The following is a 24118-nucleotide window of genomic DNA, read 5'->3' on the forward strand; positions in this document are numbered from 1 at the left end:
TTCCTCTTAATAGTTTTTTTCAGTTTACAATAGGCCTTTGATTCATTTTCAGTTAATTTTTGTACAGGGTGAGAGGTAGGAATCTAGCTTCACTCTTCTGCATGTTGATATCTAATTTTCCCAGCACCATTTGCTGAAGTGGGTATCTTCACTGTATGTTTTTGGCTCCTTTGTTGAAAATCAGGTGGATGTAGCTGTTTGGGCTCATTTTTAGATCTTTTATTCCATTAGTCTGTTTTTATGCCAGTACCAACAGTATATAGAACGGTACTGTTCTTATTACTGTGGCTCTGAAGTATAATTTGAAATCAGGAATTATGATGCCTCCAGCATTGCTACATTTGCTCAGGATTCCTTTGGCTATTTGGGCTCTTCTATATTTCCATATGAATTTTAGGATTGATTTTTCTATTTCTGTGAAGAGTATCATTGGAATTTTTATAGGGGTTGCATTGAATCTGTAGATTGCTTTCAGTAGTATAGCCATTTTCACAGTACTAATTCTTGCTGATCCATGAACATGGGAGCTGGTGTCTTTCCATCTTCTAGTGTCTTGAATTTCTTCAAGGTTTTATAGTTTTCATTGTAGAACTGTTACACCACTTCTGTTAACTTTATTCCTTAGTATTTAATTTTTTTTAGGCTTTTGTGAATGGAACTGTTTTCCTGATTTTTTTTCTTCTACCTATTTATTATTGGTAATTAGAAAAGCTCTTTTTTGCATGTTGATTTTGTATTCTGCTATTTTGCTGAAAGTGTCCTCATATCTAAGTTTTTTGTTGACATCTTTAGGTTCTTTCAAGATTAGGATCATATCAGGTGTAGAGGGATGATTTGACTTCTTCCTTTCTTGTTTGTGTCCCTTTTATTTTTCTCTCCTCTTGTCGCTCTGGCTAAGAATTCAAGCACTATATTGAATAAGAGTGGAGAAAGTGAACGCCCTTGTCTCATTCCTATCTTTACAGAATATAGTTTTAGTTTTTTCCCAATTAGTATGATGTCTGTAGGTTTATGATATATACACCTTATTATAATCTGTATTTCATTAATTTCTACCTTGATCTTTTTTTTTTTTTTTCCATCTACTACTTTGGGGGTTTGACTTGTTCTTGTTTTTCTAAGACCTTGAGGTGTATTACTAGGTTATTTATTTTGATTTTTTAATGAAGGCACTCATAGCTACAACCTTCCCTCCTTGAACTAACTGCCTTTGCTTTGTCCCAAAGGTTCTGGTAAGTTGTGATTTCATTTGATTCTAGGATTCTTTTTTTATTTCCCTCCCCCTTATTTCTTTGACCCACTGATCATTTAAGAGTTCCATGTATTTGTGTATTTTCTGTAGTTTCTCTTATTCTTCATTTCTAGTTTTATTTCATTGTAGTCTGAAAATTGTTTGAATTTTCTTGTATTTGTTAAGATTTGCCTTATATCCTAGGATACTACCTATTTTAGATAAAGTTCCATGGGCTGCTGAGAAGAATGTGTATTCTTCAGCTGTTGGTCGCAGTATTCTGTAGAAGTCTATTAAGTCTGTTTGGTCTATAGTGTCATTTAATTCTGAAGTGTCTCTGTTGATTTGTTTTTCTGACCTGTCTATTAGCATAAAACTCACCCACTATTGTAGTCTTGTGAGTCTGTCTGTGTTTTTTATGTCCAGTAGTGTTCGCTTTATGAAATTGGGTTCATCAGCTTTCAGTGTGTATGTGTTTAGAATTGTTACCTCTTCCTGCTAGATTGTTCCCTTTACTGATATGAAGTGACTTTCTTTGTTTCTTCTGACTACTTTGGTTTGAAGTCTACTTTGTCAGATATGAACATAGCTACTCCTGCCTGTTTTGGGGCTTCATTTGCTTGGGAAGTCCACCCTTTCACTCTGTTTGTCTTTGCCAGTGAGGAACATTTCTTGTCAGCAACAATTGGTGTGGTCTTTTTATATTCAGTCCACCAATCTGTGGCTTCTTTTCAGTGGAGAATAGAGACCATTAACATTCAGGGTCATCGTTGAAATCTATGTAGTAATTTCTACCATTTTACTGGTTTTGTAGTACTTGATTCTTCTTTAAGCCTCACTTAACTCATCTACCTGTCTAGTGAGATTTGTTCTTGGCTGTGTTTTTGTGATTGAGTTTTCTCTTCTGTGTATAGGACTCCTTCAGGTATCTTCTGCAGTGCTAGTTTATTGGTCATGAATTAGTCTAGTTTTTATCATGGAAGGTTTTTACTTTCAGTTGTGAAGAATTGCTCTGCTGAGTATAGTAGTACGGCTGGGCATTGTTTTCTTTTGGAGTTTGAAATACATCATTCCATGCCCTCTTTGCTTTTAAAGTTTTCTGTTGTTATTCTGATGGGTTTGCCTTTAAATGTGCCTTGATGCTTCTCTCTTGCAGCCTTCAATATTCTTTCCTTGTTCTGTGTGCCTGATGTTTTTGACTATAATATGATGTGGGAAGGTTTTTTTGTTTGTTTGTTTGTTTGTTTGTTTTTTCTGGTCTTGTTCATCTGAAATCCTAAAAGCCTCTGTAACTAGATGACCATCTCAAGATTTCAGAAATTTCCTATTTTTATTTTTTTGAATATGCTTTCTGTGCCTTTAGCTTATACATTTTATGCCCATGATTGATAGGTTTGGTCTTTTAATGGTGTCCCAGGGGTGTTGCATGTTTCATTTGTACTTTTTTAGTTTTTTTCTCTACCTTAGCTTCCATTTTCTAATATATCTACCTTGTCTTCATGACCTCATAGTTTGTCTTCTATTTGATCTAGTCTGCTAGAAAGACTTCCAGCTGTGTTTTTTTGCTTATTAATTTCCAGAATTTCTATTTGATTAGAATTTCTGTATCTGTATTGAATTCCTCATTCATTTCCTTTATTATCTTCTTTCATTCTGTTCTCTGAGTTTTTTTGGAATTCAGACATTTATTTGTGTCCTCTTTGATTTTATTGATTTAAAATTCTTTCGGATTTCATTCACTTCACTGTCATTAATGTTTGTTTTGTGGAGTTGAGTCTTCAGTGGTCATGTTGTCTTGTTTTTCATAACTTTTGTGTTTCTTCTGTGGCACATTGGTTTGAAGTTTAAGTCACCTGTAGCTTTTCAGATGAAATAGTCTTATTGTTCGGGCATGACAGTCTAGCGGCCGGCCAGGTTGAGATCCTTTTTCTCACCAGTGGACTGGGGGTGTGGCTCTGTAGCCAAGCATTTGCCTACATGCTCAGGGCAGTGGACCTGATCCCCAGCACTGCCTAGATTGAGGAAAACTAGCTAAGATCTCATGTAAAAAGGTTGGTTTTCCACTTCTGGGCTGCTTTCAGTATAGAAGCTTCTCTTTGCTGTGTACTGGGAGCTCTTGCTGGCTACAGGGAGCTTTATACCCTGTGGGCTAGACAGGTTTCCATTTGTCCCACCAGCCCCCCAGTTTGTGTTTCTAGTAGCCATCTAAGATAAGAGAAGTGACAGAATATCTTTATTCACTGAGGTTAGCCTTCCACACTAGAGCTGTCACTGTCTCACCAAATCCTCATACTGGGTTTAAATCTTGCAGGAGGTGTGGACATATTTTGCAGCTAGAATTGGCCGTCTTGGTGCCCAGGCCATCTTCAGCTTATCCTCTCCCTCCAGGAGAGGGAGACTTGGAACTGTTTGCTGCTTTTCTCTGTGCTTCTCTGCTGTCCTACCACCTCTTCCATGGTCCCCAGTGCTCTTCTCTTTCTCTGTTCAGAATATAATCTCTCCTGTGTTACCTGTCTCTTATTTATGGAGTCAAAACAGTAGATGCTTCTAATCCACCATCTTGCCCTCAATCCCAAATATATTTTCAATCACTTTTAGTAGCTTTCTTACAGTTATTCTCGTGGAATTATATTTTTGAAGAAATATTTTGCTGCTCATGTCATAGTAAAGCTTCATCAAGTTCTTTTAAGATAATTGACATTTTCAGAAAATGTAATATAAAAGCTCTGAAATAATTTGTGAACAATTGTGATTTTTAAAAAAATTCTTATCTTTGACAAAGTTCTAATAAATGGATTAGAAAGTTACATTTTTTATGCAAAAAAAGGGGTTGATAGTCATCTTTTGCATGAAATGTGAAACTTAGGCATCAAACAGCAGTCTGAGAACTTTTCATATTCTACCTTTCTGCTTATAAATAACAAGGCTAAATGTTCTATTAAAAATTGTACATATAGTTGGCAGAGTGGCTCAAGCGGTAAGAGCACCCCCACTAGCAAAATGTAAGGTCCCCTAGTGCCGCAAAAAAAAAAAAATGTACTTATAGGAATTTCTTTTTTCTTTTTGACAGTACTGGAGAGTTAAACTCAGGACCTTGCACTTTGTAGACAGGCCCTTCTGCCCATCCTAAATGTAGGAATTTCTTGAACATTTACAAGGCAAAAGAACAAGATCCTTATAATTGATTTATTGTATTAAGAAACAGGATTTCAACCTTTGACAACCTGAATTTTTGCTCATCTTCTTTTGTATAAGAACATCACTGATCATCTGTTACACATAATTTCGTAACTCATTCACATGCAAAATAAGTATTTATGTACTTGGAATACATTAATGTAAAGAGAACAAAAAAGTCTTTTTTTTCTAGAATTTCCAATAAGTCCTAAAGAATAAAGAACATAAGGACCCTGTTACCACTCACTTCCATATATAGAATTTATATTTAAATGCATGACTATGTATGTTGAGTGTCTATAATCCACAGACTTTTAGATTAGGGGGGCTTGACCTGTAACCTGTATGTAAATGTTTCCAATTCTGAAAAAAATCCCAAAAACATTTCTGGTCTCAAGCATTTCAGATAAGGAACATTCAGCTTGTATTCACAAGTACACTCAGATACCTATGCATGTATATTTCTCTGTTCATCCTAAGTGTAGATTACAGGAGTGTTGGGTAGTTTTTAAAATAGTGGTTTTGCTTCTTAATGCATAAATTATCTCGTTTCATTTGATGTACTCCTTGCTCTTTATTTCTCCCGCTAATTTTATAGTAAACTGCTGTATATACTTGCTAAATATTTAGGTATCTTTATGTCCATTCTCATGAATATTGGTCATTTTTTGTGTGACTTTCAGATTTCGGTGTTTCGGGATTTTTGGATTTTTGTTTGTTTGAGACAGGGTTTTACTATGTAGCTTAGGTTTGCCTTGAACTTATGATCCTCCTGCCTCTACCTCCTGAGTGCTGAGATCACAAGCATTCACCATAAGCTCTGGCCTGCATTTTGTGTTACAAAGGCCAGATAATAAATACTTTAGGTTTTGCAGATTATATAGGGATATTATAAGATACTTGTACAACCATTTAAAACAACCTAGACCCTATCTCAAAAAGCCTGTCACAAAAATAGGACTGGTGGAGTAGCTCAAGGCGAAGGCCCTGAGTTCAAGCCTCAGTACTGCTAAATAAATAAATAAATAACCATTTTTGGCCCATAGAGAGTAATTTATTAACACTGAAATTAGAGTATGGTCACTGTATTTAATATTTAATGTTTATAAAATCATGCAGTCATTAGTCTCAAACCTTGAAGTAATACATTTTTAGACAAAGTAACTTAAAGTTAAGTTTTTTGAAAATTTAAGTATTTTACTAAGTGTATTTGGGAAAGAATTCTGTCAAGCATAATGGCCATGTCTGTTAAATGAGGGTTAACTGAACAATTTTTTCTTGACATAGAAATAAACTAAGTAAAACAATCAAATTAAAATTTAACAGTCTTATGTTGTAGTCTCAACTGTACTTGTTTATTTCATTTGTTTACATTGAATGTTTTATGGCTTTAAAAGTAGTTCCCATGTTACTATATAACAATACTCATTTTGCCAATTCTTTTTTGTAAAACTTGGATTTGATGTGATAGTAGCAATATTTTTTAAATGTCTGTTTTCTTCACAGATCTTCTTCAACAGTATCGCTCTGCTTTGTGCAAGCTGGGCAATGTGAATAAGGATCTTAATGGTCAATTAGAATACCTTCACACTCCCGATATGAAGAAGAAAAAGCAAGAACTTGACGAACAGGAGAAAAGTCTGAAACTAATAGAGCAGAAGCTTGGTATATGTTTACTTTTTATAAATTTTGTGAATAATGAATGAAAAAAAAAATCCGGTTACAAGGAGAAAGAATGCAAGTGGATCCAGAACTTAAATTGACAAGAAAATCGTAACCTCCATGTCATGTGATAAATGGTTTTTAAACTGTTGTCTTACCAGGAGCAGTAAAAATCATACTCAGTATTGTTTTTAGTTATTTTTGATACATTAAGACAAACCTGTTTACTTTTCTTTCATATAATATTCTAGTTTTTTTAAGAGTTAATTTTCTGTATTTTCCATCTTTACAGGTATGACTCCTGCACGTAAATGTAATGACTCATTGCATCATTCAACAAAGGTTGAGATTACAGATTGTCCAATTCCTCCCAAAAGAATGAGAAGAGAAGTGATAAGAAAAAATAGGTGAGCACATTATGACCTGAGAATTATCACCGGTTAGTTTATCAAAGTTCCTGTGTCATTATACTTTAAAAACATTCATTTCCCCCTTCAGCCAGATTTAGTATTTTAAAAAAACAAACAAAAAACTAAGCAGCTGGAGGTATAGCTCAGTTAGGTGAAGCACTTGCCTATTACATGCAAGGCCCTGAGTTTGCTCCCTAGCACTTCTGAGGACATTACTACATAATAATTATGTATTATGAAAATGCATAATCATTGTATTTTCCTAGGATATCCAGGTTTCTAAATGATTGTTACTGTTTGGAAATGTTATTTATTTTCATGGTTGGGCCAGACGACAGTGGCTCACACCTGTACTCCTAGCTACTCAGGAGACATATCAGGAGGATCACAGTTCAAGCCAGCCTGGGCAAATAGTTCTTGAGACCATATATTAAAAATAACCAACACAAAAAAGGACTGGTGGACTGTCTCAAGTGGTAGAGCGCCTACCTCGTAAGTATGAGGCCCTGAGTTCAAACCTGGAACCACCAAAAAAAAAAAAAGTCACTTTGGTGGGTAGAGGCATGGCTCAAGTGGTAGAGTGCTTGCCTAGCATACACAAGGCCCTGAGTTCAAACCCCACCAGAAAGAAAGTCACTATTAAGAGTAAAATTGCTTTTATGTTTGGTTTAAGTTTCAAATGCACTACATTCTGCTTCAGAGGAGCAGCAACTTGGTAAATACAGAATGTAAAAAGTCATTTGTATATTGTTTATTTTTAAATTGTTTATAATTTTGATTTGTAGAATAAGATACTATTTAGATAACTCACCAAAAAACTAACAAAGCTATTTGCAACCTTCAATAGTAACAACTGTTGTTTTTTAGATCAGGTATTAGTAAGACCATTCATAGAATGATACCATAGTAGTAGGGTTTTATATATTAGTTCAAAAGTTCTAAATATACTCTGTGTGAATAACTTTCTCATATCACCCATAAAGGCGTTCCCTTGAGACTTGTGGTGTTTGGAATTGGTGCGTCATGCCCTATCCACCTGCATATTCTACATTTATTTGAATGCTCACTTTGTTCTGTATATTGCTGGGTGAATAAATAAAAGTGATATGGTTATTGCCTATGTGGTGTTCTTTAATCTTGTGTGAAGAGGGATAATTTAAAAAGTAAACCTTTTCTATATATAAGGAAAGAAAAAATGATAAAGAAAAGGAAATGGTGAAATGGTGTCAGTTATCAGGAAAAATGCACTGAAGCAGAGAACTGAAGGATGGGGACTGTTGTCATAGAAAGTAGTCACAAAAGCTGTGAGAAGATAGTAAACATAGAATTCATGAAGAACTGAAAAGATGCTGGTGGCTAAAACTTGGTGGCCCAAAGGTAGGGAGAGGACTAAGATGTAGTTGGACATACGGGAAGGGCCAGATTATGAAACAGTTTTTGGTGATTATTGGCAGTTGCTAGGGTTACCAACTCAACATGAAAATGGATCTAGGCAACAATAATCAGTGGATACTCATGGATTAGGTAAAAAGTTGATGGGGAAACCTAATAAAGGAACGATCACATTGTCATACCCTAAAAATAGTAGGACAATTGCTATTATATGTACATCAGAGATAATAATGATTTGAATCTAATGACACTTCTAGTCCATCTTTCTTAAATGGAATCTCATGAATGAATTAAACACGGCAGGAAATTAAGTGATTATTTTCTCAGTTTTCCTGAGGATAGTACCTAGCTGGTACCATTCTGAATACATAAAGAGGTTAATTTATTGCATACATTAGATGCCTTGAAGGACTAAAGCTTAATTCTTTCACAAATTTGAAAAAAGGCTCAATTTAAGTACCATTTTACAGGAAATATGAAGAATTTTGGAGCAAGTTAAATACTTCCACCAGAAAGTAATCGTCCAAATCCAGAATAGAACATTTTATAAGATAAATGACTGGTTTTCTTTTTCTAATAAATCAATGATAGAAAGGTGCTTTCCACCTTACAGAATAAATAAAAGTGATTAAAAAGATATAACTACCACATACAATGTGTAGACCTTGTTTGGATTTGAATAAACCATCTGTGAAATAACAATATCAAGATAGATAAATTTGAATAACACCTAGCTGTTTGATAATATATTAATATAGTATGTGTAATTTCATATTATGTACCTTAATATACATCTTTAATATATTTTAAAATATGTTAAATTATTAATTTTATGTCTTATAATATTTACTTTAAAATAGTGTGGGATGTAGCTCACTGGTAGAGTGCTTGCTTAGCATGCCCAGGCTATGAGTTCAACTCCCAGCACCATCAAAGAGTAAGGGGAGCTGGCATGGTGGGACATGTCTGTAATCTCAACTACTTGGGAGGATTGCAAGTTTGAGGTGAGCCTAAGCAACATAGCAAAATGATGTATCAAAGTGAAAAAGAGGCTAGAGATATGAGTTCAGTGACAAAATGCTTGCCTGGGGTTCATTCCCACAGAAATGAACCTCAGAAGCCAATAATGATAATAATAATTAAAGCCTGCCTAGCAAGCACTAGTCCCTGAATTCAAACCTCGGTACTGGGATGTATTGTAAAATACTCTAGAAAGGAAACGCAGCAAAGACTTTCATAACAAGATTTGGGAAACATTGTAAGGACTGACATTCACAACAAATTCAGTATATTATTCCCTCTGCTTTTATGTAACTTTTTTTTTTCTTTTTATTGATGGTCCTCAAACTCAGGGCCCCTGTTTGTCATAACTTTTTTTTGTTAAGTTTATGATCAGTGGAGAGCATTTTTCTAGTTTTCTAAGAGAATATAATCTTCCCAGTTAGGAATTTTTCAGGAACGGTTCTAGGTTAAGATATGAGGTATATTTCTGAGACTGCACTTTAGTCTCAGCATTGATTTTGCCCTAGAGTTCTGAGTTATTGCAGCACTACTATCAACATTGACTTTTTCTTCGTTTTTTCTTGTTTTGTTTTGTTTTGTTTTTCTGTGGTGCTGGATTTGAACCTAGGGCCTCATGGTAGGCAAACACTATACCAGTGAGCTATACCCCCAACCCTAGACATTAAGATTTAGATCTTGTTTATTAAGATTTTTTTAGCAAATTTGAAGTGGTAGTGTTGAAATATATTTTTTAGTTTTTCTTTGTTGGTAGGAGTAATAGTATAATTTTCATCAAAGTCATACAAATGGGGGTTTAAATTTGTTCTGTTACACTGTGTAATGTGAGCCACATATGTAAGCTTAAATTCCCCAAGAGCAGATTGAAAAAATAAAACAGATTAATTTGGGGGGTGGGGTCAGGGTTCAATCCCAGGGGTTTGTGCTTGCAAAGCAGGTGCTCTACTACTTGAGCCACACCTCTAGTCATTTTGTTCTGGTTATTTTGGAGTTGGGGGTCTCACAAACTATTTGCCCGAACTGGCTTTGTACCATGATCATCCTGATCTTAGCTTCCCAAGCAGCTCGGATTACAGGCATGAGTCACTGGCACGCAGCTCAGTGAGATTAATTTTAATAACATTTTATTGAACCCAATTTCCAAAATACTAGAATTTCTACATGTAAATAAGTTAAAAGATGATTAATGAGCTATTTAAAATTTTCTTCAAACAAAGTCTTTGAATTTCAGAAGATAGCAAATCTCAATTATGCAAGTGCTCTGGAGTATACATGTGCTAGTGGCTCCTATAATGGACAGCAGCAGTATAGAAAGCTTGGTAATGGTCAAACCATGTGTCATGTGTACCTGCACGCCATCCCATGCCCCAGAGATAAGCTTTAGCCTTTTTTTTTTTAGTCTGTTGGTTGCCTCCATTTTGAAATGGACTTCTGTCTTGTTTTATCAACTTCAAATAGTATAGACCACCTAAACTTACCCTTGGTATATAGTGCTGTCTTTCCTGGCCCACCTAATGACTTTTGAACTGGATTGTTCTAAATTATCTGAGATCTTAAATATTAACATGATTATTTTGTTAAATTCCATCCTGTAAACACAACCAAGTTGTCCTCCATGCTTTTTCAAAGGTAGAAAACCATAAACAAAGGGCTTGGAGTATGGCTCCAGTGGTAGAGCAGCTGCCTAGCAGCTCAAGACCCTGAATTCAAACTTCAGTGTGGCCAAAGAAAAGAAATCCATAAACAACATACTATATTATTATGGCTATGTAAATATTTTTTAGTCATAGGCAAAGTTGTGTGCTAGAAGGTTCTAATGTCATGAAACTTATATAAGCTACCAGTCAGTGTTACAAACATCAAACTCAAATCTATATACTCTTACCACTCTTAAAGTCATGTTAAATTTTATTCCATTTAGACTATTTCTTATATGTTGTTAATTTTTCTGGAGTTTTTAATTCTTTTCTTTCTCTATAACTGTATATCTTGATTATATTGTCTTCTTCCTATACTGCTGATAGTAACTGTGTACAGGCTTCCTGCAAGTCTGCCATCCTGGGGCTTCCTTCATTACCCTCTTGGGTTGAGTACATTGTTCCTTGGATTCCATGTCTTTCTGTCTCTGTTGTAGCTTCCTTAGAAAAAATGCCGAAAGAAAATGGAGTCTTTGCATGTCTGAAAATGACTTCATTTTGCCTTCATTCAATTAAAGTTTTCCGGAAATAACAAGATAGAAACAAGACTAGAATATACTAGAGGCAGAGGGGTTGGGGACAAGTGTAGAAATAATGGGAGACATTCTGCCTGATGGAAGCCCAAAGAGACTTTGGACTCAAAAACAGTAAGTACAACAAAAGAGTGAGAAGCCCAGTCCCAAGCAGGGGCAATAAGAGCAGAATGGAAAATAAGAGGAAGCCACAGCTGGAATATGCCAGAGTTGCAACCCAAACTTTGAACACTTTGTTCCCTTCTTCCAGGCATAAAAAACTACTGCCACAGAAAGATAACTAACAATAGTAATTAGTGAGTTAAATGTTACTATATTGGCCTGTGGTACAGTTAATGGTACTCGAGAGTCCTGTCTCATGTTATCTTCTAGGAGCCAACAACCTGTGGTTGGCTGTCCACCCGCAATGAAAACAAAGCCTGCAGTTCCACTGACCCTCTCTGCCCTGCTCCAGTTATAATCCCCACCCAGAGAAGAGACTTGATGGGAAATTGGTTGTATTTTAAAAACAGCAAAATAATATAGGCCAAGAACATAATCTACTTTCTTAAATGTAATTGTACAGCCAAGAATCATCACACAAATGAGAGGAGTCAACAACATGAGAGAAATTAAATAGCAAAATCAATTCTTGAAGATGATTCAGTAAAGAATGTATTTAATTACTAATTAATAACTATAATTGCTAATTAGCAGAAAAGAACAGCCAGTGTAAGAATAAGTAAACACAGGTTACAAATACTGTTGCTGAAATTAAAAGTTCAACAAAAGGACTAGAGTCAAGGAAGCTTCCCAAATAGAAAAATAAATAAATAAATATATGAAGAGATAAGAAACTTAGAGAACTGCTACTAGGAGTCCTAAAAAGGGAGACAGAAGAAAATGAATCACATGTAAAAGAATTTTTCCAGGGATGAATGAAAGAACATATCCATTGAACACCCAACCCAGTGCAAATATTGACAAAAGTTATACCAAGAAATTGTAGAATATCAAAGAAAAGGGGAAGAGTATAAATGTTTTCAGAAAGCCAAAGGAACAAGACCAAATTGCCAGTACAGTTTTTAGAACATAGGAGGAAAGTTAGCCATCACACAAAGTTAGCCATCATTTGTTTAGCTTTGTAATGCCAGTGTTTCAGGTTGCAGAGTTGCCTAGTTTTAGCTCTGGGTCACCTCTGTTTGCATTCTCTGGATCTTTATTAAGCAAAGATAAAAGGAATTTATGGCTAATTAGCAATTTTTTTTCTCAGTCTTGGCCTATTCTTCTTAAATCTTGAACTAGCAGTTCTCTCAGTTTCTCAGACATAACAATATTGAAATATTAATATATTTCATCCATAAAAGTAGGAACAAATTTTGATGGTAGGAAAGGAAATAGGAGCATAATATGTATCTGTATATGTTCACATTTCTTATTTATATAAATTAAATACATGTTTTTGTTAACGTGCTCTTTTTTTTTTTTTCCTTTGGTGGGACTGGAGTATTAACTTTGGGCTTCTTGCTTAAAAAGCAGGTGTGGCCTTGTGTCTACCAATCTATTTTCTGGTTATCTTGGATATGGGGCCTTACTATCTGCCCCAACTGGCCACAAACCTCTGTCTTCCTGGTGGAGTGGCTCAAGTGGTTAGAGCGTTTGCCTAGCAAGCATGAGACCCTGAGTTCAAACCCTGGTACCACCAAAAAAAACCAAAACCTCAATCTTCCTGATCTTGGCCTACTGTATATGATTACAGACATGAACCATTAGTGGCCAGCTGTTGTTAGCTCTTTAATAAAGTTTACATACCATGTTCATCAACTCCCAAGATATTAACTATAAGAAATGCCATATTATGAAACATCAAAGGAAAACTAAATTAACTCATGACATTATAAAATGTATCTGGATTTCAGGGATGTTGCAGTATGGAAAATATGTATCTTTCTGCATACCAATATAATTCAGTAGTCATTTTCTTTAATAGATACTTGAGTTTTCTGAGTTCATTTTCTATTCACAAAAATTTTAACAGTTTATCAAAATGTGTCTTTTTAATTAATTTATTGCTGTCTGGGGGTACAATGTGGCATTTTCAGAAGTTCTTATAATATATCATAGTTGAATTTACCCCCTCCACCATTATCCTTTATTTTTCTCTACCCACATTCCTGGAATGGTTTCACCGGGGCTCATTTTTCCATTTTCATGCATGAGTACACAACACTTCAACCATATTCACCTCCTACACTCTTTCTTTATATCCTTCCCCCTCCCTCTGGTGCCAGCCTCCAAATAGGCCCTGTTTTACCTTCCTATTCTCTGTTTTTGAAAAAAAGACATTTTTGTTTGTATAAAACAGCTATACAGGGAGTTTAATTTTGACATTTCCATGAATATACGTATTATAACCCAAATTGGTTCATCTCTATTTTTCTCCTTTCCACCTTAGTCCCCTTACCATGATTTCAACAGATTTAAAAATGCTATATTCATTCTTGTTTTGTAGTTGGAAGTAGCAGTTACAAAGACTGTCATTAGAAAGTAAGTTACTTAGAGGGCTGGAGTAGTGGTTCAAGTTGTATAGTGTCTGCCTAGTAAGCATGAGACCCTGAGTTCAAACCCCAGTACTGCCAAAAAAAAAAAAGTTAGATTTTTATCTAAATAAAAAATATATCCTATAGATACATACCAAGGCCATTCACTCTGTTCATCACTAAATTAATGGGATTATGCATCTTTTTAAAAATGTTTTTCCTAGCCAGGCGTGGTGCCTCACACTTGTAATTCTACCTACTCAAGAGGCAGTAATAGGGAGGTTCACAGTTGGAGGCCAGTCAGGGCAAAAAAATTCATGAGACCCCAGTCTCAACTAATAAAAACTGGGCATGGCAGTGCGCACCTTTCATCTCAGGTAGGCAGGAAGTGTAAAGAGGATTGCAGTCTAGGCCTTCCCAGGCATAAACATGAGACCCTATCTGAAAAATCTCCAAAGCAAAAATGTGTGAGGGCATGACTTAAGTGGTAGAGCACCCAAACTAGCAAGCATGAGGTCCTGAGTTCAAACCCCACTACTGTCTCCCCCCCAAAATTTTTCCTTTTGCTTGTCTTTATAACTTCCATAGTAAGCATTATAATTCCTGTTCGTGTGTCTACGCCTGCACCATGCATCAAACCTAGCACCTCACACATGCTGGGCAAGTGCTCTGTTACTGGTCTGCACTGGCCCAGTGCTTAAGATCATGGTTTCATTGAAGGAAGAGGGAAATAAGTAAGAATCCACAAGAGTTTGGGTCTGAGATGGTATATCTCAACACATACCGACTACTGCTTTGTCTTTTTCCATGCTTGGGAAAGAACTTTTACTGTAAATAAGGAAATCTTTGGTACATAAAACTTACTATGCTTTTTCATTTTCCACTTCATGCAGGGTTATAACCAAAACAGATGTGTGAAAGGTGACAGAACAGGGACCATGGATCTCATGAAGAATGCCTCGCCTCTGCCTCTCTCTCAGAAGACCAAAAGGTGACTTACCAAGCTGAATATTTCTGGAGATAATACAAGAATATGGGCAGGAATTTCTATGCCTATCCACATGGGACTGGAAACGACTATCCAATTTTATGATCTCACTGGACAATATGGATCTGTTGGAATTTTTTCAGCCACTGTGCCCTTTGGTGGTTACCTTACAAATGTGTCGGAAGAAAATGCAGCCTTACAGCAGTGACTGTAGAACTGATGCAGCATTCGATGGTCCTGAAGAAAAGTATATGTACTATTTTTCAGTATAATTATCATGAATATGTTAGAACTATTTCTCAAAAACAACCTTTTTTATTACTTTTGTGTAAATTTATTTAACAAAGATGCTTTGTTTTGTGTAAGGATGGTTCCAGAGACTAGATATTTAATTGTAAATATGTGAGAAACTGAGTGAAGTTTCAGGATAAAAATGAAAAAAGCACAAGTATCTGGGAATTCAAATGTGATACTCAGAAAGCCAGGCATAGTAGTTCATACCTGTAATCCCAGCAAGAAGATTGAGTTCAAGACCGGTCTGAGCGACAATGGGAGATTCAGTCTCAAAGAAACAAAAAAATACCACCACCAAAAAAGATACACGGAAAAAGAAGTTGATGAGTAAACTTGTGAAAGAGAGCATAAAGTTTGAATTCTGTATATAAATAAAATATGCAACAGCATCAATTTTTATAAGTACTGTCTGACTTCATTAATACTAGATTACATAGTCTTAGCCTTAATTCTACATTTGCATTATTTTCTAATTTTTTATTACAATTTTTAAGAGGTTAAAGAAGACACATTGTTGCAAAAAGTTTGTTGGAAGTTGCAAAAATATTTGAATTGTGTATTAATTCAAGCTAATGTATATCAACATATATATACTCTTGGTCTGTGAAGTTATTTTGTAAGGAGTACTTTTGGTACAGTTTTGTGTCCCAGGATATATGTGTGTTTTTAAATCCTTTCTGAATAAGCAGTGAGGTTAATAAATGGGATTGTTTCTTCCCCTACTGAACAGATGTTTTTCATTTTTAAAAATTAAAGCTCCGTAAGTTACCTTGGTTAAAAACTATTATGATATGAACCTGTCTTTATAACTAGAACTCATTTAACTGTACTGTTGAACAGAGAAACAAAATGACAGTGATAGAATTAGCTACAGGAAAGCTTCCATAGCACTGACTTATTTGGAGGTAAGAAAGGCTGAAGAAATGACTGTAGGAATTAGACTTCACAACATTTAATAGATAAGGAGGGAGTTTGATTTGATAAGTCATTTAGCAGAAAGAAGTCATGTCTCAAATCTAAAACATCAAGATTAATAAAAATATTTCTCAGTTTTCATTAGAAATGTGTTTAAACATATTGATGTCAATTTTTATTAAAATGGCAGGATTAATTATAGAACTTAAGTTTTCATTTATTCTCATATTGGAAAGAAATGACCTGTCATAAGGTTTTAACTATACCATTTATTATTTATTTATTTTTGAGGGAGGGTTTTGTTATGTAGTCTGTGCTGGCCTCAAACTCATGATCCTCCTGCCTCAGCCTGCAAGGTGCTGGGATTACAGGCATGTAACATGATGCTGGGCCCTTCTATACCCATTTTTGTGGAGTTTTTTCATCCTTTAACTTTACCAGGGCTGGTGCTTTGCCCCTGTAGCATCAGGAGGATCTTTTGATTCCAAGGATCTGAGATCAATCTCAACAACATAACACAGCAAGACCCTGTCTCAAAACAATATTTTTTGGCTGTACTGATGTTTGAACTCAGGACCTTGTACTTGCTAGACTCTATCAATTAAGCCATACCTCAGCCTTCAAAATGATTTTTTTAATTAAATTAACCTTGGGCTCAGCTTAGTGGTAAAGCACTTGCCTACCATGTGTGAGACCCTGGATCCAATCCTTAATGCTATAAAAAAAATAATAAATTTGGTGGTTTTCAGTAATTATAGAGCTTTTCTGTTTTTTCATAGATTTAAAGGCATTTATCAACACATTAAGGTTTTATCCTTTTCTACATTTCACTGAGTACTGAGATCCACATTGGGCCAGATATTAATAGTAAAGCACTTTTGCTTTTATAATATATAAGAACAATTAAATTTTTTTCAATAATTCTGTATTTTTACTGCAAAAGAATTAACTGGAGGGGTTGACTTAAGTGGTAAAGCATCTGCTTAGGAAGTGTGAGGCCCTATATTCAAACTCGGTAGCACCAAAAAAGTTAATGTCACAACCACTCATGTATGTGCGTGACATGTGATACTAAACTTACCACGTGGTTTCTACAATCCTGGGTTTTTATTCCCAGGTAAAGTACTCAATGGTGCTTTTCAGTGGCTGCAGTAAAAGTGTCTTTCCATGCTTATTCACATTATGTCCATTGATTTTTCCCATACACATTTGATGGAGAGGTCTATAGTAAAAATCATCCACGTTTACTCAACTTTATACTTTCTGTAGATTTAAAAAGACATGCAGACTAATATTTGTTGCATATATTACATTGCAGATTAAGCAAATTAAGCTATTAAATATTTGTGCCAAGAAGGATAAAAAGTTCTATCTTTTAAATTTTTTATACTTTTTAGGATGAAGGGAGGGTTGATACAGGGTCTTGCTATATAGCCCAGGTTACTCACACTCCTGACCATACTGTGTCAACCCTGTGCTGGGATTACAGGCATTACCACCACACCCAGCTAAATTTTTTTATACTCTTTGAGACTGACTTGGTTACTTGCATTTATTATGAAGTGGATATTAGTTCTGTTACATTTTTAGTATAGAATTGTCAAAAATACCTTCTTTTAATACTTTGGTGAAAAGTATATAAAACAATCAATTGAAACCTCTGGCAGTGTTCCTGATGGCAAATGGCAATGAGGAAACCTCTAAGAAAATCTACAAAAATTCTAACAAAGGTGAATGGGGATGCAAAAATCCTCAATAAGAAAACTAGCAAAGCAAATCCAGCAAAAAAAGAACTATACACCCTACCCAGGTGAGACTTATCCCAGGAATGCCAGGTTGGGTTAATATGTAAAGCTCAATATATCACATCAATAGAATTTTAAAAATATGACCATCTTTGTAGACATATGTCAAATTCAAAGCCCCTTTTCATTATATCACATGCGATAAAAGTGGTACTTTCTTGGCATCTAGGAAAACCCAACAGCTGGGATGGGGGCGTGGCTCAAATGGTAGAGCACCTGCCTAGCAAGTACAAGGCCCTGTGTTCAAATCCCAGTGCTGCAAAAAAATCTATCAGCTACTATTGCACTTAATGGTGAAACAGTGACCGTCCTTCCTTAAGGTTATGAATAAGGATGCTCACTGTGCCATTTTTATTCCACATTCTGCGTGAAGTTCCAGCCAGCAGAACTGGGCAAAAAGAAAAGGCATCTAGATTAGAAAGAAGTGGCACCATCTTTGCTTATGTATGACATACTCAAATATAGAAAGCCCTGAAGAATCCGCTAAGAACATGGAATAATAAATGGGTTCAGCAAGGTTGCATGATACACAAAAATCAATTTTGTTTCCATGTAATAGTGGTCAGTGAAAGATCCAAAGTGAACTTAAAATAAGCCCACTCATGAATACATCTAACAAAAGAGGAGTGAAACATTTTGAAAACTAATGTCTGTAGAATTTATAGTTTTAAATAAATGGAAAAACAATCCCATATTCATGAGTTTGAAGACTATTAAAATGTCAGTGCTCAGACTGATCTCAGACTGGATGCAGTCCCTATCAGAGTCCACCTGACTTCTTTGTACACATTAACCAGCTGATTTTACATTTCATATGAAATTACAGTGGACAGAGAATAGCCAAAGTACTTCCCAGGTACAAAGTAGAACTCACACCTCTCAACTTCAAAACTTAAGTAGAAAGCAACAGAACCAAGACTGTGGTGCTGGCACAAGAAATAGTCATGTAAACAAATAGAAGAAAATTGAGAATTGGGATACAAACATGCATCTATGATCAGTGCTTTGCAATAAGCATATCCAGTGGGGAAAGAATGTGTCTTCATTGTTTTCTTGGGTTTTTTGGTTGGTGGGGGTGGGGGGGAGGGGTGGGTTACTGGGGTTTGATCTCAGGCCCACGTGCTTGCTAGGTATGTGCTCTGTCACCTGAGCCCAAGTCCAAGTTCAAGAATAGTCTTTTTTTTTTTTTTTTACAAATGGCTAACCACATGCAGAATTAAGTTGATCAGATCCTGATGCCATACCATGTACAAAAATTAACTCAAGAAGGTGTGGCTCAAGTGGTAGATCACCTGCTTTGCAAGCATGAAGCCCTTCTTCAAACCCCAGTTCCACCAAAAATTAACTCAAAATGGATCAAAGATTTAAGTGTAAGAACAAAAACCATAAACTCTCAAAAGAAAGGATAAATCTTAAAGGCCTTTGGTTTGACTAAGGACTATGAGATATGACACGAAATGTATGAACAACAAAATAGAAAATAGATAAATTGAAATTTTTAAATTTTTTCCTTCAAAGGACTCTCAAGAAAATAAATGCCAGATGCAGTGGCTCACACTTGTAATCCTAGCTTCTCAGGAGACAGAGATCAAGAGGATCACAATTCAAGAACAGGCCAGAAACAGCTAGATCCCATCTCAACCAATAAAAAGCTGGATGCTGTGGTGTGTGTGTAGCATCCGAACTGCATGGGAAGCAGTGCAGACTGAAGAGTCAGCAGAAGGAAAGGAAGAAACTATTTCCCCCAAAGCTAAAACAGTTAAAAAGAAAGCAGGGCCCTCTGAAGTTAATATGAACTCTCCTTAATTTGAAAGGGCAAAAGAAAAAAAAAAAAAAGCAAGTAGAGCCATCACAAGACAACATTATTTCTCCTAAAACGAAAAACGGCAAAAAAAAAAATTTTTTTTTAAAGGTGGTCTCTCCTAAAACCAAAACCATAATAAAAAGTGAGGGGCCCTCTGAAGAAAATGAAGAAAGATTTCTGAAAAAGACGAATAAGTTGCAGAGGGAAGCCCAAACTAAAGAATGGATTCTCTCATTCTGAACCTGACTCTTAACTCCAGTGAAGCTGCCACTGAAGAAATTAGCAGTGAGATGGAGCAAGACATACCTGCGGAACAAAAAAGCTCTCTCTGATTTCCCCTTATCTGAAGACTATTAAGCTTCTCAAAACCCGTGAGGTGACCTTCCTTTTTCCTAAACAAAGACATTTCACCATGTGTATAGTGAGAAAGACTAACAGCACAGGTAGAGACAAGAGCTGGAAGAAATTAACTCCCTGTGCCATTCTTTTGAGAAACTTCAGGACAAGCTGAAGAACAGGAAGAGAGGCTGTGAATGCAGAATGGGAATGATGTCCTAATTGGGATGCCAGGTCATATTGTCACTAGATTCAGGTCACTAGGACCAAGAGCCAGGAAGTTGAAGGACAGACACAAGGGAGACTTAAGCAGAAGCAGGTTTATTCATGCAAAGCAACGCAAAAGCAGAACAAAGTTCACTCTCCACACGGAAGAGGTGGCAGACTCAAGAGAGAGCAAGCTTGGGATCCACAGGCATGGTCGGTCAGTCCTGGAAAACCGGGTTAACTTTCCATTTCCAATCCCATGGAATTGGCTTGGATGGTCATAGGCTGTGGGTCAAGCAAGACCCTGCTGTGTGTCACAAGTCATTCTGTTAACATCAGAAGTCCAGGATGTCATTCCTGCTTAACATCCAAGGCATGAATCTCAGCCATCAGGTTCCCTAACTCCCAGCCTAACTCCTATATCAATATCAAAGACCACATACAGAATGGCAAACTATGTCTCATCAAATAAAGGATATGGGTGACCAAATATTGGTTATAGGTTTTGCTGATCAAGTGGAAGTGGTTTTATGTGTAGCATAGAAGAAAGCTTCTGAAGACAATCTCCGAACAGTTTTTTCCTGTAACTTGCCCTCATCCGGTATTTCTGTTGCTAAGAAATTCATGAAATCCACATAGGAACAGGTGAGCCTGATTGGTAAAGGGACAGGAAAACAGCAATAACTATGAGCATCTGCCTGTCAAGTGCTACTTGACTGAAGGCAGCAGTTATTGGGAGGATGTGATCTGCGTGTACCTTGGTCATCAAAGCGGCACTGTCATCTTCTGTGAAACCAGGAAAGAGGCCCAGGAGTTGTGACAGAATTTTGTGTCCTTGCATAGAGACATTCCACAGAAGCAAAGGGAAATCACCTTGAACAATTTTAGAAATGGTGATCTTGGAATTTTGGTGGCAACTAATGTCACTGCATATGGGTTAGATATCCCAGAGGTTGATTTGGTTGTACAAAACTGTCCACCAAAAGATGTGGAGTCCTTTATTCATTATTCCAGGCAGAGGGGTAGAACTGGAAGGACAGAGGTTTGCATCTGCTTTCATCAGAACAAGGAAGAATTTCAGCACAGTGGAGCAAAAAGCAGGAATTAAGAATAAACGAATAGGTCTTCCTTCTGCAACAGAAGTAATAAGCTTCCAGCAAAAAAGCCAGTTTTTAAATTCTGAGTTTCCCCTGCCATTAGCCACGTCAGCCATCAGCCGAGAAGCCAAAAGAGGAGGAGAAGGGAGCTGCCAAGGCCCCAGCTGCAGCACTGGCCCATAGTTCAGGTGTCACGTTGTTAGACTAGGGGCCATTGATCAGCTCACAGGCAGGTTTTGTGACCACAATCTTGCTCAAGTGGAATGCCAAATGTTGATGCTGGGAAATAACCTAAGGCACAACTGGACCAGAACACTGACTCCAAAGTGAGGGGATGGTCTTCCTTGAAGAAAAGCAGGCTGCTTGTTTTGATGTCCATGCCACCGCAGGACAGAAATGCAGAAGTGGCATGATTCATGCCACTCACTCTGACCATGGAGCAATCAGAGCTGGAAGGACCTCAGGAAGGATACTGGGGCAGCAGGGATCGGTGCAACTGCAGCTTCAGGGGACAGGGATCAAGGGATATCAACAAAAGTAACATCGCAAAACAAAGGCCAGAAGCACAGCTCTAGTGAAGCATTTGACTAAAAGTGACTAGAAGTAGAGGATTCAGTCAGGTGCTGGTAGTTCATGCATATAGTCCTAGCTACTCGGGGGTACTGAGATCATGAGGATTGAGAGTTAAGGCCAGCCTGGAAAAACAGTTCATGAGACCCCCATCTCAACAGAAAAAGCTGAGTGTGGTCGTTGCACAACTGTCATCCCAGCTACTTCAGGAAGCATAAATAGGAGGGTCTCAGTCCAGGCTGGCCAGACAAAAAGCAAGACCCCATCTCAAAAATAACCAGAGCAAAAAGGGCTAGAGGCCCAGCTCAAGCAGTAGAGTGCCTGCCTAGCAACTGTGAGTTCAACCCCAGAAAAAAAAAAAGAAAAGGATTTATATGACAAAACAGGAATCAGGGACTGATGCTATCTTTCACACACAGTTAAAAGCACATTGTGTTTCCTTCTGATCATCTGCCTGGTTCCTACCCCTTGCAGACAGACAAGCTTTGTCTGCTAAATTATTTCATCTGATTATTATCTTTTCAACTTTATTGCTGCTACTTTTATGAGGTTTTCATTTTGAAAAGGAATATGAATTCATTACATTTTTAATCTTTATTCTAATATATTATCTGTACAGTATAAAATTTAAAAATCAAGCATGTATCTGCCTATACTTGTGAGCTAATCTTTTTTTGGGGGGAGGGGGGAGTGCTGGGGACTGAAACCAGGGCCTCATCGCTCTGTTACATCCCTGGTTCCAAAAAGTGTCTCTTCCCTAAAGTAAATGCCTGGGAGAATGATGTACCAATCTCTGGAGGACCATTTAGCCTTTAAAAGTCAAGGCTTTGTTCTGTAATTGGCTTCCTTGGCCTCCTGCCAAATAATTACTCATGTGGTCCTATAACTTGTCTTCTGAGAATTAATATGGAGTGATGTTTTGAATTGAGATTTCATACTCAAGTGGGTTCTGATACAGTTTAGGCCTGTATATGCTCTAGATTTGGGGGAATGGAATACATTCAACATAGTTGTCTGCATTTTGGTAACTTCTAGCTTCTCATTATAAGGTAATTTATGCTCCAGTGAATTCCTCACGGATAGTGTATAAAGAAGTAAAGTTTGCTAGAAAGCCAGTGTTAAATTCCAAATGTGTAAGGCAACTCCATAGCTTTCTTTGTAAGGAGGCTGGGAAAATGGTATTTAAATGATTGTACTCCATTTTATTTTTGGAAGATTAACAGTATTCCTCAAGAAGGAATTAAGGGGGGGACTATTTTGTATTGCTGAAGAGTATGTCAAAAACCACTAAAAGAGATGGAGGAGAGGCTCAAGTGGTAGAGCTGCCTGCCTAGCAAGCATGAGGCTCTGAGTTCAAATCCCAGTGCCACCAAAAAAAAGAAAAAGAAAACGCCACTGAAAATATTCTTCACATGTAAGAAGGAAATGCTTATGGGTCTTGAATGTTTTAAGAGGTTAAGTTCTAGTGAGCAAGCTGAGGGGTTTAGGTAGTCCAGTATTTTTTCTCAGCAGCCTGTATCTTAAGCCACGGCATAGGATCTATTTCTGTTAAACTGCTCTTCTCTCTTCCTCTTTTTTTTTGGTACTGGGGGGTTGAACTCAGGGCCTCACACTTGCTAGGTGGACGTTCTACCACATGAGCCACTCTGCCAGTCCTAAATTTTTTTATTGAAAGGATTTCACTGCTTAGAGACTTATTTTTAAAACAAATTGTAGTTAAGAGGGTGAATATGGTTGATGTATGTTCTATACAAGAATGAATGTAGAATTTTTCAACCTGCTGAAATCACCATAAGAAGAGGACTAAGGCAGAAAGGAGAAAAATAGCGGGGATGAACCAATTTGGGTTATAATATTTATATACATATATATATATATATATATATATATATGGAAATGTCACAGTGAAACTCCCTATATAGCTATCTTAAACAAACAAAAATGTCTTTTTTTTTTAAACAAAAACAGCACATGAATGCAAAACAGATCCTGTCTGGGGGTAGATGTCAGTGGGAAGGGGGGAGGATATAAGGAAAGGTGTAGGAGGGTGAATATGGTGGAGATATTATGTACTCATGTATGAAAAATGGAAAAATGAGACCTGTTGAAACTATTCCAGGAGTAGGGGGCAGGGAAAAAGAGAATAATGGAGGGAATGAATTCAACTATGATACACTGTAAGAACTTTTGTAATTGTAACAATGTACCCCCAGTACAACAACAATAAAAATAATTACAAAAAAAGATAAAATTGTATGGTTAAGTCATATCTTTGAGGGAATAGAAGAGTTCAATGTAGCACCTGCCCAGATAATTCTGTGCCTGAGTTCTTATGTATTATTTCTCTGGAAAATATTCTGCATAGCATAGGAATTTAAGAGTGGCATTGTCTTCTTGCTATAATTTCTAGAAATTAAGGACTGGGAATACTTTTTTTACTCTTTTTTTAACATACATTAAT

The 24118-nt window shown here is 36.6% G+C and overlaps 1 protein-coding gene and 1 pseudogene across 2 annotated transcripts in view; both read left to right on the forward strand.

The window, feature by feature from the left end:
* Smchd1 (structural maintenance of chromosomes flexible hinge domain containing 1) overlaps positions 1 to 15645 on the forward strand; it is a 135871-nt gene extending 120226 nt beyond the window's left edge. For both annotated transcript variants that reach the window (XM_074070221.1, XM_074070222.1), the window contains 3 exons: positions 5915 to 6073; positions 6363 to 6477; positions 14535 to 15645. In XM_074070221.1, the coding sequence (XP_073926322.1) occupies positions 5915 to 6073; positions 6363 to 6477; positions 14535 to 14559 (299 nt within the window). In that variant the 3' untranslated portion in view covers positions 14560 to 15645. The remainder of the gene's footprint in view (positions 1 to 5914; positions 6074 to 6362; positions 6478 to 14534) is intronic.
* A 4555-nt stretch (positions 15646 to 20200) lies between these two features.
* LOC109686407 (nucleolar RNA helicase 2 pseudogene) lies at positions 20201 to 21678 on the forward strand (annotated as a pseudogene).
* The last annotated feature ends 2440 nt before the right edge of the window (positions 21679 to 24118 follow it).

This window comes from Castor canadensis, chromosome 4 (assembly GCF_047511655.1).
Source record: "Castor canadensis chromosome 4, mCasCan1.hap1v2, whole genome shotgun sequence".
In the NCBI taxonomy this organism is placed as follows: domain Eukaryota; kingdom Metazoa; phylum Chordata; class Mammalia; order Rodentia; family Castoridae; genus Castor; species Castor canadensis.